The sequence below is a fragment of the Arachis stenosperma genome, chromosome 9, assembly GCF_014773155.1.
Source record: "Arachis stenosperma cultivar V10309 chromosome 9, arast.V10309.gnm1.PFL2, whole genome shotgun sequence".
Taxonomy (NCBI): Eukaryota; Viridiplantae; Streptophyta; class Magnoliopsida; order Fabales; family Fabaceae; genus Arachis; species Arachis stenosperma.
In genome coordinates, this window is record NC_080385.1 from 12,682,924 (window position 1) to 12,701,681 (window position 18,758).

The window sequence follows — 18,758 nt, forward strand, 5'->3', positions numbered from 1 at the left end:
TCACTTTCAAACCTAACATCAACACCAACCCATTTTACCCTTCCTCCGTTCCTCCGTCATCTATAATCCAGCAGAGACAAGCAATCAAACAAGTTCACGCACAAGTAAGAAACAGATAGTACAAGTAGTAAGTATAACAGGTAGCAGAATATACATGTTCAGTTAGGCAATCCCAAGTAATGCATAACAACCAAAACAAACAAATGCACATGATGTATGCCTGTCCTATGGCTGATGAGGCTCATCTGTCGGTTATCCAGCCAACCCAACAAGTCCGAAAACCTTAGATTGTCCCCCGTCGCGCATCCACATGAGTCTATGCATAGATTTCACATTCATTCATCACTTAATCACTCAATGAGGGCTATCCATACCCGAAAATTTATACATGCCCGGTCACCCTTACGACGTAGGGTCAACAGAGTATCGAGATTCAACCTGGAACATATGGTGGCAAGCCACGATTCTGTTACCCAGAAAAACTCGTATCTCAGATAACATCATTCAAAAGCCGTTTCATGTTCATAATCATAATATAATCATTTATCAAAGTCATGGCATCATAACTTCATTTCACATTTACATCTCTTCTTTATAACTCATCATATTTACCTCTTTCTTCATTCCCAAGTTACCTTATTTTCCTAACTTCAACTAGCTACTGGACTTAGTACTATACCTTAAGTCTGAAAGGAAGAAAATAGAGGTTTAGAGGCGAAAATCTGGTTTAAAACACAAAATTCCAATTTTGTAGCAAGCAAGGGCCACGCGTGCGCGTGGGCCACGCATACGCGTAGGTGAGAACAGCATGTCACGCGTACGCGTGAGTCATGCGTACACGTGGTCATGCATGTTGGCTTATCACGCGCACGCATGGACTACTCGCGCATGTTTAGTTTAAAATGCCACTCCACGCGTACGCGTGGATCTACATTTTTTCAAAAAAAATAGCAAATTGTCCAGAAAGCTGCGAAACCAGCTTTAACAACCTGCATACACATTTTTTTCCACCAAACTTCCGTCGTGCATAACTTTCTCTAAAAATTTTATTTTTCACAAAATTTATATCGTTCAAAAGTTTGCAAAACCATCTTTCATTTGAAACAAACGCATTTTCATCCAAAATTTGAGGAGCAAGTTATGGACTTCCAAAGTTTGTCAAAAACCACTTTTTACCAAATTACACCAAACCTCATTTTTTTTTACCAAAACCACATTTTTCCTTTCAAAGCTCATTCCCATTCAACCCACTATACCATAACCATCAATACAACTTACTCTTCATCATCATACAACCATTCTTGCAATCTTAACTCAAGCATATCACATTTCTCCAACTTTACACATTTTAGTCACAACTTACATCTTATTCCAATTCTCCATATTATCATCTTCATAAAACTCTTCAAACATTATCACAACATTATTCATCATAACAATACCAACAATTCCAAATAAAGATCATTCAAATAAACACCATCCACTATCTCATCCATACCATTACTTTGCCATAATCATAAGCCCTTCATTCATCACTAACATATTAGCATATATACATATTACGTACAAACACTTGACTCCCATTATCAATTACTCAACACAAGCACCACATCAATTTATCCATCAACACCACAAACACTAATTATTTAACACATTTAACCATTTCAACTTATCCTATAGTGCGCTAGCCTAAGTTTTCATAAAATCTTATATGTTAAACGTGCGAAACATAAATCATACCTTGACCGATCACTATATTTAGTCCAAGGCAGCCACATGAATCACAACCACAGCCCCTCAAGCTTTGAGAAACCAACCAAAATCTTAGCTCCAATTACCACTAAACTTCCAAATGCTCACAATTCAATCACAATGCATATATATCTACTTAATTCACACCTAATACACATATATATTCCAAATTCAGATTTTACATAATAAAATCAAAATTGGATTAAGGTTTAGGTGATTCTTACAACATCCACATGCGTATCAACTCAAACCCAATAAGCTCTGCAAGCTAAAACGAACCTAGAACACCAAAATTGAACAATTTTTAACATAATTGTTTATGAATTTTCGAAATTGAGAAAAGCTGTTTGAGAAGAAAATAGTGAGTTATCTACCAAATTGTTCCATGGATTTCGTAGAACTCGTCGCGGTGAACACGTAATCGCAAACGATTTGTCAATCAGAATTTTGGATCAAAAGTTATTGAGAAATCAAATTTGAGTGAGGGTTTTGAAAGTGCTACATGCTCTCACCCTTCATGCTGCTTCCCAGCCTTCTTTTCATGCCAAATAGGGGAGGAGAATGAGCTGTGCTTATTTGATTAAGAGGAGTTAAGTTGGGCTTAGGCCCAATACGGATCCGGTTCGATCGGTTCAGCTCGTTCAGCCCAATTTTGAGCCAAATTTTTTGAAATTGGTGTCGAAATTTTTATTTTAACGAGCTCTATCTTATTTTAATATTAGATTCATATTTTTAATATTTTTTATTAAAATTTAATTTATTAACTAATTATTTACTAATTTTACGGGATTTACAGTGTGTTTTTGCTAGTTTTATTACCGGAAAAAAATTGATGAAAACACAAGTGATGAGGTGTAACGTTCAGTAGTAAAAAGCAGGTCGGAGTATTCATAAATCCTTCAACGAGTTTAGAAGATTTACGAAATAGTATATTATAGAAGTAAATAAAATTACAATAAAAAATAAATAAAATTCATATGAATAAAACTAAATAAAAAAATTAAATATTTTATATACAACATAAATATAGTACAATAAAAAATAGAAAAAAATTTATATAAACAAAAAAAATAAAAATATCATAAAAATTAATAAAAATAAAAATTTATACAATAATATTTGTCATATGAATAAAAAATACAATAAAAAATAAATAAAATCATATGAATAAAATTAAATAAAAATAAAAAAATTCATAAAAAATATACATATAAAAAATAGTATAATAAATGATTTTTTCCAAGAATGTGGGCATAATGTGAGAAGCCAAATTAGTAATTACCTGAATTTCTCTAAAATCGATGATTTGAAAAAGTATCTAGGTGTTCCTATTATCTACTCAAGAGTCAACAAAGAAACATACAAGGAGGTTGAAACTAAGATTATAGCTAGATTTATCAGTTGAAAAGCACCAATCTCTATTCATAGCTGGCAAATCTACCTTGGTGAAATTTGTCAATCATCTATTTCTTCTTATACTATGCAAATTGCTATTTTACCTTCATCTATCTGTGACTTTATTGATCGTAAATGCAGGAGCTTTATTTGGGGAGAAATCGAGCAAACAAAAAAATTTACCTGTTAAATTGGAGAACTATCGGTAGACCTAAAAGAACTGGTGGCTTAGGAGTTCGGCAAGCTAAGGATCTCAACCATGCCTACATGATGAAAATTAGTTGGGGTTTGATGGAGAAAAAAGATGCGCTTTGGTCAAAGGTGTTGAGAGCCAAATATAGATGTGGCAATGACATCATACCAACCATAGAAAGAAGAAATAATGATTATAATTTGTGGAAGGGTATCTGCTCTTCTTGAAAAGATGTTCAGGATAACACCATTTGACGTGTGGGTGACGGCATAAAAGTTAATTTTTGGAAAGATAATTTGGGTTCCAAAATTTGAAAGTCTAAATCAATACACTCATCATGTAAGTATAATTTCAGAAGCAGGATTGTCTCTCACAGATTTTTTAATTGTTTCAGATGATTGGGACATGACTAAACTTCAAAAATGGCTCCCCGAAGAGGTTACTCAAAAACTTGTATCTCTATCCCCTCCTTCCTCATAGAAGCAAAGTGATCAGATTGCTTGGCCCCCACCTGAGATGGACTTTTTTTTACTGAAGACTGCCTACCAATATTTCCAAGTAAATCCAGAAATACAAAACAGAAGTTTCAATCTCATTTGACACTGGAAGGGTCCTAAACGTATTAGGTCATTCATGTGACTTTTAATTCATGATGCAATTCTCACAAATGTGGAAAGAAAGAGGAGACACTTGACGAATTGTTCAGCTTGTCCACGGTGCAACCATAATGATGAGACATCGATTCATGTTTTTGAAAATTGTCCCTTTGCTAAAGCAGTTTGGTGTATTCTACAGCCTCAATGCCCTGCTAATAACTTCTACTCCCTTGATAGATTTGAATGGATCATCAGAAACTTGTCTCTTCATAGCGTTTGGTCGTGCACCTTTGGTGTGGCGGTCTCATCCCTTTGGTTCTTTCGCAATAAACTGGTATTTGAAGGATCTACTTCCAACCCTATGTCTGTGACAGAATGTATAAAAAATAGGAGTTCGGTCATTAATAGTGTGATGAAATGCAACCTTATCCCAAAAAAGTCACACATCAACAATGATCATCTTATTAGGTGGTATCTCCGTCAAAAAGTGTTATTGATATCAATGTTGATAGGTTCTTTTTCTCACATACAAATAATGCCTCGCGTGACGGTGTCATTTGTAATCGTTTAGGTAGGTTCATAAAGGTCTTCTCATGTCGCTGAATTATGGACCATTGTCAAAGCGTTGCAAATTGCTATATTAGAGAACTCCAAAAATATTGTCATTGAATCAGACTCATTGATGGCCATAAATTTTATAAAAAATGGCTCATTTTTCCACTATTCATGTGCTGCTCTTCTTGAAGACATTCGTAATATGGTAAACTGTATTCATCTGCTTCATTGAAATCGTATTCTCTGAGAAGCTAACTTTGTTGCTAACATTTTAATAAAGAAAGGTTATGATTTATTTTTTGGCCTCCATACTTTCGAGTTGTGCCCCTCAGACATCATACAAGTTTTATCTTTTGATAATTTTAGCTCTCTTAAATGACGAGGATGTAGTTAGTATTATTATTATTTTTTGTTTTATTTTTCTTTCTTTGTTTGGGTCCTTGACCTCCTATTCTACCAAAAAAAATTATGAGATTTAAATTGACAATAACACGCGTTTTATAATTAGCAAGCTACGTTATCATCCTTAGCAATGGATGTTTTGGGCATCAGCAAGGGACTAGTATCTTTAAAAATAAACTATTAAATAAATTATTGAGAAAATTACACTCCTCTCCCCTGCAAGATGCTAAAATGATATTTTCCTCTCCTCTATTTTATAAATGTACATTCCCTTCCTTTCTAACTTTTAAAAAACCTCCTCTTTAATTCATTTTAAACTTTTTGTGCTAACTAATGTTAACTTTATCCATTTAAAAAAATAATAAATTATTTTTTAAAAAAATACCCATTAGTAAAAATATTATTTTTTATCATTAAATTTTGCTTATCAAAATATTCTTTAATAAATTATTCTTTTATTGATTAAATTGTATTTTTTTAAAAATTTTATAATTATATAATTTTTTTTCTAAAATACTCTTCAATAATTTTTTAATTATTAAATTAAAATTTTACCAAAATTTTCGTTAACAATTTTTTATATTTTACTATTAATTTTTTTATATCTATATATATTTTTTTAACAATAAATAAAAAATTTTAGTAAAATTATTTTTCTATATTAATATATATTAATTGTTATATATATATATATATATATATATATATATATATATTAACAGTGGTAAAATTTTTTATTTAATGTTAAAATAATATATATTGATATCAAAAAATTAATAGTAAAATATAAAAATAATTGTTAACAAAAAATTTTGGTAAAATCACAATTTAATAATTAAAAAATTATTGAAAAGTAGATATTTTAGAAAAAATAATTTAATTATTAATTTTTTTAAATTAGTTTAATAAAAATACAATTTAAGCAATAAAAAAATAATTTATTAAAAGGGTATTTTAGTAAGCAAAATTTAATAATAAAAAATAAAATTTTTGTTAATGGATATTTTTTCAAAAAATAATTTATTTTTTCTTAAAAAATAGATAAAGTTAATATTAGTTAAAACAAAAAATTTAAAATGGATTAAAAAGGGAGGTTTTTTAAAAGTTAGAAAGGAGGAGAATGTACATTTATAAAATAGAGGGGAGGAGAGTGTCATTTTAGCATCTCGCAGGAGAGGAGAGTGAAATTTTCTCTAAATTATTTGTATAAATATATATTAAAAATAAATTAAATAATATAAAATAACTAATTCAAAAATTAATTTTTTATACGTACATAACATTTTTATTTCAATTATATCGATAACTATCATATGACTTTAAGAGATCACTTGAATATGTTATGTTTAGATAAATAAATCATTGTACAAAATTATCTATTTAAACTCTCTTACTTATTTAACCTAATTTTTAATAAAAATATTAATTAATTAACCAAAAATAATCATAATTTATCTTATTTAATATTTATTAATTTTAATAATAATTAATAATATTAAATAAGATAAATTTTTTTTGTCTTTTTAACGTTTTTATTTTTATCGTCTCCTATAAAATTGGGTTTTATGCACAATAATAAGTGGCTCAAATTTTATTGGTTTGATGAACTATACATGCATAAACTGCTGTATTGCTCACACTATAGTTTCACACACAGACACACACAAAACTACATATCTAATTCAAAGCCAAGGAGAATTGTATATGGGAGTGACAACAGATTTAACTTGTAGGTACTTATGTAGACCCTCCATTCCAAAATCTCTTCCAAACCCACTCTGCTTATACCCTCCATAAGGAATGTCATTCCCAAAAGCAAAGTAGCAATTGATCCAAATAATGCCTGCACGAATGGCTCTTGACACTGTGTTTGCTGTGTCTATGTTCTTCGTCACTATTCCTGCTGCTAGACCATATCTGCTGTTGTTAGCACTCTTAATTCCTTCCTCAATCGTCCTGTATTTCATTTTTATCATCATAATTTCATTTAGTTATCGTCAACAGACAAATACCAATGCTTTTCAAAGGAAAATAAAAATAAAAATATCGTTAAAGTATATATTTTATTTTTTAATGTTTGTGTGTTTTTTTTTTAATATCTCCAATGTTTAATTTTATTTTTATTATTTTTAATTTAATTTTATCTCTAACATATTTATTTGTGTCAAAAAATATTATAAAGATATAATTTACCTGAACTTCATCAGTGCCAAGACAGGGCCAAATATTTCATCCTGTGCTATACGCATGTTTTCCTATACAGGTTGTAATGAATATAAAGGGGGAAAAACCAAAAAAAAAAAAAAAATTATGGTTAGTTATCTAATTGTTCTGAAACCACCCTGTTTCATATTTTTGTGGAGTTAAAAAAGTCACCTTGACATTAGAGAAAATTGTAGGTTCAATGTAGTAGCCCTTGTTGCCCACTTTTTTACCACCTGTTAGTAGGGTTGCTCCTTCTTCCTTTCCAATCTCTATATATGAAAGGATTTTCTCAAATTGGTTCTTGTCAACCTACAAATGAAAAAACTATTAGTCAACTAAAAATAAGTATCATCATAATTCATACTTAGTTAACAAGAGAAAATGTTAGTTGATTACTGATAATTTCTCATTACTTATTTTTGTTTTTACATGAAAAATAAAACTAATTATATGAACATAAAAAGATCGAAAATAATATTTTTTTAAAGTGATGTTTAACTAAACCGCATAACATAAACATCTAAATCTCCAAAATATCATTTTCATGCTATCTTTTTGTGAATATCCAAATACCTGAGGGCCTTGCTGAGATTGAGGATCAAAAGGATCTCCAACAACCCAAGCTTTTGCTTTCTCAACCAACTTCTTCTCAAACTCATCATATATCCCTTCCTGAACAAACACCCTTGAACTTGCAACACAAATTTCTCCCTGAAATTCAAAGCGAAAATTGTTAACAGATGAAAGTGCTGAGTTAGTTGCTTTATGCAAAAAGAGTAGGATTTCTACAAAAGAAAACGTCACCTTATTAAACAAGATTCCCAAGAGAGCAAGATCAGCAGCTTTGTCTACATCAGCATCATCAAAGATTAGAAGAGGTGACTTTCCTCCTAATTCAAGTGACACCGGTTTCAGATTGCTGCTAGCCGCCGCGTGCATTATGGCACGGCCTACTTCCGTTGAACCGGTGAAGCTAACCTATTCATGCACCATGGAAAATCAACCTTAGCAAGCTTCACTTAAAAATCTTACTAATTCTAAATCAAAATATGTAACATTTACATGCAGGTAGAAACTCACATACAGTTTTCTTCACTTTACGTTGCTAGTTGAGAAATGTTAAATAATAATTTAGTCAAACATATCAAATTACTTAACCATTCTCAACTAACAACTTTACATGAAGACAACTGGATATGAGTCTTATCTTTTTTTTTTGTTTCCCACGGTATCCCCCAACCCGGCAGGTCAAGGACTAATCCGTCGTGGTACTGAGCTCCATTTAAGGGTTTGCCGCTGGCCAATGGGTTGCTGCATGCACAAGGCGGGATTCGAACCCCCGACACTTGTTTAAGTTACCTTATCAATGTCCATGTGTGAGCTTATTGCAGCACCAGCAGTTGGGCCAAATCCGGGTACTACATTAAGAACTCCATCGGGAATTCCAGCCTTCAAAAGAGGTCAAATAAATAAGGTAGGATTTTTGCTGATATAACAATACACGGTTGGATGTCTCGTGTGTGTGTGAAAGAAAATACCTGTTTAGCTAAATGCGCGAAAAACAGAGCCGACAGAGGTGTTTGTTCGGCCGGCTTAAGGACGACGGTGCAACCGGCAGCCAAGGAAGGACTAACCTTGGCAGCAAACATGGTGCTAGGGAAATTCCAAGGAATGATGTGTCCAACAACACCAATTGGTTCCATCAAAGTATATGCATGGAACTCTCTAGCACCTTTTAGCACCTCGCCATGGATCTTATCCGCAGCACCGGCATAGTAGCGTAAACAATTTGCAACTGCAGGGATGTCCAAGACCTTAACTAAGTGGTACAACTTTCCAGCATCAATGGCGTCTAATGCTGCTAGTTCTTCTACGTTTTCTTCAATAAGATCTGCCCATTTCATCATGATTTTTGCTCTTTCCTGTGTTGCATTAGAGTGTCAAAATACTCACAACTGATTCATGGAAAACTACTTAGCAATGCTAATATGCTATATCGTTTTCTTAATGAATATGTGCGACTAATGTTAAATTATTCCGTTCTGTTAAAAAACTAATTAGGAATAAAGTCAATTATAGTGAAAGGCTGATTCTACCATGTGTATGAGTTGTTGTCTAAACTTAAATTACCTTTTGTAATAAATTTTAATTTTTTAAAAATTATTTATTTTTATATCTTTTAAATTAAATATTTTTTTTTAAATAAAAATATTACCTTTTAAACATCATAGTATTTATCTTAGTTAAAAAACAGATTCATTACAAAAGAAAAGTTTACTACTTTAATTTTTCAAATTAAAAAAAAAATTAACTTAATTAACTTCAATTATTATTAGTCTCCTAGATTTTTTCTAAATTATTACTCAAATATTATTGTGTATTAATGGTTCTTCTGGTGCATGGGATGCTAAAATTTCTAAATAGTACATATGAAACTCTGCTCAATAAATATTATATTAAATAATTTAGTCAAAACATATTAAATTATTTAATATTTTTTAATTATTATCTTTATAAACAAAAATATCTTCATATCAATAATACATATGAAACTCTCTCGCTTTAAATTTTTCTCCACACATTAACAATGATAACTGAGGGCTGATTGACAAGTATGCCCCCGTTTTTTTTTATGTCATGAATCATGATGCATGTTTATTTTAGTATAATAGACATGCATGTCATTTGGTATTAATAATTTCTTTTCCTTCTCATTTTTTCTTTTCGTGCAAACATACACTTCTGTTGGCTATGTTTTCTATTTGGCTTGCTTGTTGCTACGTTTCACTAGAAGACACATTGTCATGTTGAAAAATCAATTCATATTTTGGCCCACAGCATTTAAGTGGGGCTCTTATGTGAGTCAACTATGACACACATAATAAGATAATAGATTATTCAGATTTTCTTCTGTTGACAGTTATTCGCGTGTTGCATGTGGGAACAACTTTTTAGCTTTATTTGTTTTAAGAAATAAATACATCTATGTTATTAACAGTATTTTTATTAATTTTTGTTAATTTTTATTTATAATTGTGTTTAATAACAGTATTTTTATAGATGTGTCTAATAAAAATATTTTTTTGTATAATTGTATCTAATAAAAATATCTTTATATATATATTTTTTGGATATATCTCTTTATATATGTGTTTAAAATATAATAATTAATTATTATTGACAATATATTGACAGATAGTATATATTGATAACCTATACTTTTTTTTAAGAAATTTTAATTTATTTTTAAATATTATTTATAAAAATATATTATTATCATATTTATTTGAAACTTTAAATTTAATTTTCAAAAATTATTTATTATTTAAAATATAATATTCTGTTTTATCCAAAAAATAGATATTTAATATTCTCATGCTAAGAAAATAAAAATTAAGGTATGAAGTTATTATATATCACTCAATTGTTATATTTTTTTGTCAAAAAATCATTTTTTATTGGCACTAGAGTTATTCTAAGAATTAAAAGTTTATACTTAAGAATATGTATAATAACACAAACGCATCCTAATTTATTCTTTATAATATATTAAAAATAATTTCTAACTATTTGTAACGCTAAACAAACAAGTCTTTTATAATACCGAAATATAATATTCTCAAACATACTATTTGTAAAAATATATTTGTTAAGCTTGAGACAAAAAGGTCCATTTAGAATTCAATTTCCACTAGGCACACTCATTGAAATAGATGAAAAATCTTAATTGTGACTAACAAAGCTACAAGCATGATTAGTTATGATGATAGATTAATAGTATGAATCATTTTCAACTTGATTTTACTTTCTTAATCAATAATAAAAGTTTAACATATAACAAAACAGTGTTTGAATTCATATGTAACGTGCTAAGAGAGTTCTATCTCTTGTGAGCATTTGAGTCATTTGACTTTACTCCTCCCTTATTAAAATCATAATGGTCGTAATCAATCAAATAAATGACATTCATTGCTTTGCTAATTTCTCTCCACAATTTACAAGCAACTGGCATAAGAGTTAACTTCTTCTTAATTAGTGGTAGGGGTGCACAGACCCGGCCCGGCCCGAAGGCCCGGCCCGGTCCCGAACACTTTAGGGACTAATTTGGTGTTATTTCATTGGGTTTAGGGTCGGGTAAGGGTCTCAAAAATAGACCCGGTCATTATTTCGGGTCGGGTCCGGGCCATAGCTCGGGTCACCCGAAGTCGGCCCGGTGGCCCGGTCATCATACACAATTAATATTTTGTGTTATTAGTGATGCATCATGACTATTCTTATGTGGAATTAAGTATTGTAAACCTTAATATTTTGTGTTATTAGTCATTATAAGACTATAAGTTAATGTTTTATGTTTAGAATGCATAAGACTTTAGACTAATGCATAATATTGTGTTATTTGTATTGATTTAAATATTTGGTATTATTAGACAATATTAGTATTGATTGTGGTTTTGCTTTAGCATTGATTGTGGTTATGCTTTAATTTTAAAGAAGGGTTGTTTCTTGTTATATTTTTCTAAGTGAATTTTACTATGTTAAATAATGGTTGGAGTCTTGGAAATTTGGATATTTTTATATGTTAGCTTACAAGAAGGTATCAACGTAATATAATGTTAACGGCCCGGTTTCACCCGGTTTTCACCCGGTATAATTGTGGCCCGAAAGTGTATTGGTTTCATCGGGTCTAGGGTCGGGTTCGGGTCTAATAAATAGGCCCGGTGTATATTTCGGGTCGGGTCTGGGTCCCATCAAACCCGGCTTCACCCGGCCCATGTGCACCCCTAATTAGTGGGACTTAAATTATTTGGGGTAAAGGTCTTTTTCTAGTTTTCTACTTTTCAAACGGTTTCCTATTAGTATGGGTCATCCATGTCTCCATCACACATGCCTGTGATTTTTCTTTTTTACTATATATATATGGTTAATTTTGTATGTACCCAAAACATTTTTTTTATACCCAAAAAAAGTTATTTCATAATAATCTCAACTGAATGCTATTGTTCAAATATTATTATTATTATCACTCAATTATTGTTATGCTTATTTTTCAAAATTTATCAAAAAAAAAAAAGATAAAACAAGGATGATTCGGTATAATAATTAACTTAAATTTAATGCTTAAAAACAGAATAAAGCATATCAAGAAAAAAAAGTGATAGATATATTTTAAAGAGAAAAGCAACATATTCACTTGTTTTATATTTAGTTGAAAGGAAAAAATAGAGAGGAATGAAGTAGGAATGAAAAAAAAATAAATGAAATAAAAAAATTAAGTAAATTATTATTTTTTTAGATATATTTAAATAAAAAAAATAAAAAATATTATAAAAAGATAATTTTATTTTTATATTATAAAATATATTAAAAAAAAGAAATAATATTAAAAGTAGAAAAATATAACAAATTTTTTATTTTTTTCTTCTAATATTAAAGAAAAAAAATTAGTGGATCCCATAAACTCTTTTTATACTATTCAACTTTTTCTCTTTAATTTTTTTAACTAAACAATTAAAAATAAATATTTTTCTTTCAATTTTTTTTTCTTTCTTTCCATTTTCCTCTCAAATAAACCTAGCCAGGGAGCAGATGTTGAGTCCCAATATCCTTTATTATTTTAACTTCTTAGTTCCAAATTCCTGGGTCTAATTAAGGCAACTATACTTAACTAATTATTATATTCATTTTTATTCAATTTGGTGACAATATGTGAAAGTGACAAACAACCGAATCTTTTAGACCATCTCCAGTAAGGAACTCATCCCAGTTCCTGTTTATGACCCACTTGTCATAAAAAATAACTCCACATAAGCTTTTGTGTCATAAACAGTAAATAAGAATTCAAAACATCTCTCTCTTTTCCATTAGGAGGAACTAACTTTAGTCTCTATTGTGGTCCCACTTAATTAATTAATTAAAATACTTGAAATTAATATAATAAAGAGTGTGAAAATAGAAGTGTATCTAAGTGGTATATATAGAATAACAAAATATTAATTTATTAATAATAACAATAACATAGTAACGACTAATTTTACAACGACTAATTTTACAACGGCTAATTTAATATAATAATATAAATATAAATAATATTTAATATTAATTATGATATAAATAATTAATATAAATTATTAATTAAATAAAATTTAATTATTTAAATTATTATTTAAATAATTAATATAAATTATTAATTAAATAAAAATATAATTATTTAATATATTTAATTATTATAATTATTACTGAATTAATTATTATTTAATTATTTAATATAATTATTTAATTAATTAAAATTTTATATAATTATTTATTTTTTAAATAACTTGCCAAATAACAAGTTATTATTGGACAACAAGAATCCCTATTTAGAGAGACTCTCTGTTCTCGATCCAAGAGAATGACCTCCTTCTCATCTTACTCCAACGACTGATTCCCTTTTTCTCTGACACGCCACAGTAATAAAAACTCCAAAACATAACCATTGGAGTTGCTCTTACCTACCTACAGGCCGGGGATTGTGTATTGGTATTTATTTTTTCTTTATTAATACTGTCATTATGTTGAATTGATTTATGTCAATTTTTCTTTATTGTCGTTATGCTGAATCGATTGATCCAATAACATAAGTACGTAAATGCCCCTAATATACTTGTTAAATATAACATTATTTGCTTGAACGAAATATTCTTTTGGATTTAACTAACATATATTTTAAAAATATATATTAAATTTATTACTAATAAAAAATTTTAAAATTTTAATTTTAATAAATATCAAATAGATACATTAAAAAATAAATTTTATATTTTTTATAATTTTTTAAATAATAATTTTAATATGTACTTTTAAATATATATATATATATATATATATATATATATATATATATATATATATATTAACTAAATTTTTTTATATAATAAAATAACCTCAAAGAAAGTTGACCTTTATTTAGTCAAAAAACATCATAAAACACCTTTATGAATTTATTAGCCGCCTCTTATTATTTTTGTTCATTTACTAGAAAAAGATGATTCAATTATTAGTATTTTCTAATGCCTGCCTTATTAAGAGATATTTCTTTTTATTTTCATCACAACAAATAGATATTGCTTGGACTTGATTTGATAAAAAAATTTTAAAAAGTGTTTGTATTTTTTATTTTTATTTTTCAAAAGTACGAATACTTTATTTTATATTTGATAAATTAAAAAATTTATATATGTATATGTATTTGTGCTTGTAGCTTTAAAAATTAGAAGTATTTTTAAAAATATCTAAAAAATTTTTTTTAAATTAATATATACTTTTTTTACCAAAAATAGGAAGACTCAAATCTGCAATCTCTAAATGAATATGAAAAGACTATATCATTTAAATTAATATATACTTTCAAAATTAAAAAATTTAATATAATTTCGTATATTAATTAATATCAAAATTCAATTCACATTAATGTTTATTATAGTTTTTTTAATTTTAAAAATTAATTTATCAAACGTTTTTATTATTATTTGTATTTATTAAAAATTATTTTTAATTTATTTATCAAATACAAATATTATAATTTTAAAAAAATTAACTTTTATAAATTATTTTTAATTAAAAAAATAAAAATGTTATCAAACTAAACCTACCTTAGTCTAACAGCGAGTGGCAAAAATAAAGAAAGCAAAACATATTTATTAGGGGATAACAAAAGAATAGATTCGATCTCTCTCGCATAGAAAAAAGATATAATTGTATATGTATAAATAATTTGGTCATATATAAATATTTATTATTAATTGAAATAATCTTCTATAGGTTCCGTTAAATCTCACTTTTCAATTAACACATGTTAATGTACTAGTAGGACTGCAGAAGGCGCCTCAAGTATGATGCGCATATATTTTTTGAAAAATTATTTTAAACGATTATTAAAATATTTAATTATTAAAAAAATTTTAATACCAAAATTATAAAAAATATTAATTTTTAAAATATTTTTTAAAAAAAACTTTTTAAGAAAGACAAATATATTTTTAAATTATTGTTTATTTATTTTTTATAGACTTTTTTTAATTGTCTATTATATTCAAATTTTTATTAATATATTTTTATTTATAATAAATTTATTACTGTAAATCACCAATTTTAGTAAATAACTTCATTATTTCATTATACTATTACTACCAATAAACCCAACACAACAGTAACATAATAAGAATAATAAAGAGAGAAAAAAAATTTATACTTTTATTAATTTTATTGAAACTTGAAATCCATATGTAAACTATAGCTTATTTTATTATGAACATAAATATATTATTATTATTATTATTATTATTATTATTATTATTATTATTATTATTATTATTATTATTATTTATACATATTTTTAAGTTGATTTTGTCGTTTCTTTTTAAAATAAAAATATAGATTCTCTGTTTTTCTCTTAGTTCTTATTTTGTCCATGTTGTGTTGGATTTGAGAGTGCAAAGTGAAAGTATAAAATAAAATGACAAAGTTATTTACAATAAAATTTAAATAAAAAATAAAGTAAGACACAGAAATTAATTTAATGCATAAAAACATAGTTAAACAAGAAAAAAAGAAGAAGAAAGATAAAAAAATTTCAATTAAAAAAATATGTCTTTAAAAAAATAAATAAAAAATAACTAACAGTATATTTGTCTCTTTAATAAAATAAATTTGATTTATCTTTTTAAATGTTTTATTAAATAATCTTTCTTAATAATAAAAATAGGTCTCTTTTAATAAATAAATTTTCTTAACGGAATCATTTTTTCAATTTTTCGCCTTTCATTTAGAAGAAAATATTTTACTCAGATTAATTTTTATACACTAATATATTAACCAATTAAATTGTAGAAAAAGAAATGAGCAAATAATTGCCTATGCACTAAACTGTTAGATAATAAAATTATATGGTTGCCCACTTGTTCACTCGTTTGTATACACAAAATTTTAATTCAATATTTTAAATAAAAAATATTTTTTTATAGTTTTAAAATTCTAAACACCCCTTAAAAAATGAGAAATGGTTATTTTGTGGTCCCCGTCAATTAGTTATACTGAAATAAAATTTCAATTTTATACATATATACATTTATAATGGATTATATCTGGCCACGTTTTTGTTTGTTGGAAGTTGGGACATTATAGTAGCCAAATAGACAAATACCCATTACTCATAAATTCATCATGTCTTTAGACAATTATATTTCAGCTCACTTATTATTAATTTTGTTCCTCTCCATTCCACCAATGATTGGTGCTAGTTCGAAAATCAATTCCCATTTATTTTATCCTACTTTTCATATTTTCTCATTAATCATGAAATGTATCATAAAAAATATTATATCTTAAATACTTATCTTTAAAAAAATCATAATCTAAAATTAATTAATAAAAGAAATGTGACTTGATAAATACACACCTCTAACCTCTTAAACTTAAAAGGACTAGTTGGTAGCTATTCGAATCAGCTATGAAAATAGTAGAATTAGAAATTCAAAGATTTAAGATTTAACTAAAATTTAAATATTTTAAATTAGTTAATCGAAGAGATGAGAAGTATGTAAAAAGAAAGAGAGATGGAAAAACGTACCGCACCAGACATGCGTGGCCATGGACCGTTGTCAAATGCCTCACGTGCCGCTTTAACAGCCACATCAATGTCTTCTTTTCTTCCCTCCGAGATTTTCGCTATTACCTCTCCTGTTCTCGGATCTATTGTCTCAAACTCGTTTCCTATTAGGATTTCCAAATTTTTTCCATATTAAAAATCAAGTACAAAAATTAAACCAATATAAAAATGGTATGATTTGGATATTTCATGTATGGTCCATACGGGTTCTTCATTCTTCGTCTCTCGTATCGATCTCCATCGTAAGTTTCTTTTTTCGACACGTAGTTTCAATTAATGCATACAAATACAATCTATGGAGGATGGATGGATGAACGTAAATTAAATTCTAATAAAATACGGAAACTTTTAATAATTTTTAATCATTAATTTTTTTTATAACTATTTTAAAAAAAATTAAATTAATAAAAAAAGACATATAAATAATTATATTTTTAATATATCTTTTATATAAAAATTTATTTTACATTTATGTGAATTTTGTATAAATTTTTTTTATCTATCTTATGATAATTTTCTTTTAGAATTTAATAAAAATTAAAGTCTAAATCTTTCAAACATACAATTTTAATATCATATAATAAAACTACAGCTTAAAATAATAAGATAAGCCGCATGAACAACTATGTCTATTACAACTTTACAACGGAATTTGTATAAAGATAAAATATATACGCATAAATCATTATATTCTGCTCTACATTTATAAATTTGGCAATATGTGGTTCAAAGTCAAGCTTTAATAATATATTCATAGGCATTATAGATTAGCATTCTTTTAGAAAAAAAAAAAGATTAAAATATGTTTTGCCTGTGAATCCTTCAAACATACTAACACCCAAAAGGAGGAAAAAAAACTCAATTTATTTTTGATATCACTGATACAATTATACAACCAATATTAATATTCAACTTCCCCAGGTTCAACTAGTCCAAAAACATATATATCCAAATTTCCAATAGCAAAGTTTCCATCTCCGTGTACCCGTGGGAATATGACAAATCTTTCACGTGATGAAAGTGAAAAACAAGGAATTCTTTATTTTAATTTTTACGGTAAAGACGCAAAGTACGACATTCATTCGTAAGAAATTGGACATTATCATTTACCATATTTGACTTAAATAAACAATTATTTAATTTAATACCAATTGAGAGTTCCTAAAAAAGAAAAGAAAGGAAAGAAAAAGAGCAAAGTGATAAAAGGAGGAAATATATATACATATATATAGAAGAGAAAGCTTAGAACTTAGAAGGAATCCTTATAATAAGGGATATTACTAATTAAACAAGGATGAAGAAAGAAAGAAGAAGTGATGAGTATTGTTAGTATTACCTGAGAGAGAATGAACAAAGTGGCCATTGATGAAGAGATTGGTGAATTTGATGGGTGGGATCTTGAAAAGAGGAGAAGAGTTATTAGCGGCATGGCCGTTGGAAAGAGCTGTCATCTTTGTGTGATTAGTTTAGTATTTTTGTTACTAATTACAAACAATATTTGAGGTTGCTAATTGCTATGTATGTTGGGGGAACCACTCTTCTCAGTTCTCTCTCTTTAAATAATGAAGAAAAGGAAGACTTGTATGTAAGAACAACGAACTTCACGAAATCAGAAAGAGGAGGTAGTGGACCGTCTCACTCTCTCTTGCCGTACACAAGTGTCACTTCTTCTCATTTATTTATCACTCCATTCACATGCTACTTTCTACTTAATTACCTTATTTTAAGTCTACAAATTCATTAACGATTCTACTTGTAAATTAATTACTTGATTATATTATAAAAACATTACTCAATAGTAAATACTATTTTTTCTTGCTATTTGTATTTTATTTTAATTTTATCTTAATACATTTCAGTTTAATTCTAAGTGAGATAATATATAATATGATAATTTTACAATAATAATATTATATAATCAGTAAATATTATTATTTTTTGTCAGCACTTGACCAATAATAATTTATACTCATATTTATAGACATTTTGTATACAAAAAATATATAATTTACAC

General features: G+C 27.5%; 1 protein-coding gene across 1 annotated transcript; it reads right to left on the reverse strand.

Moving 5' to 3' along the window:
- Nucleotides 1-6,441: 6,441 nt before the first annotated feature.
- Nucleotides 6,442-18,399, reverse strand: LOC130948772 (aldehyde dehydrogenase family 2 member C4-like). The gene is made up of 9 exons (XM_057877636.1): nt 18,081-18,399; nt 16,706-16,848; nt 8,637-9,020; nt 8,458-8,547; nt 7,903-8,076; nt 7,672-7,809; nt 7,270-7,407; nt 7,087-7,148; nt 6,442-6,849 (listed from the first exon to the last, which is right to left on the reverse strand). Exons 1-9 carry the CDS (start codon nt 18,193-18,195, stop codon nt 6,576-6,578), a joined length of 1,518 nt encoding a protein of 505 aa, XP_057733619.1. The 5' UTR covers nt 18,196-18,399; the 3' UTR covers nt 6,442-6,575.
- Nucleotides 18,400-18,758: the final 359 nt, after the last annotated feature.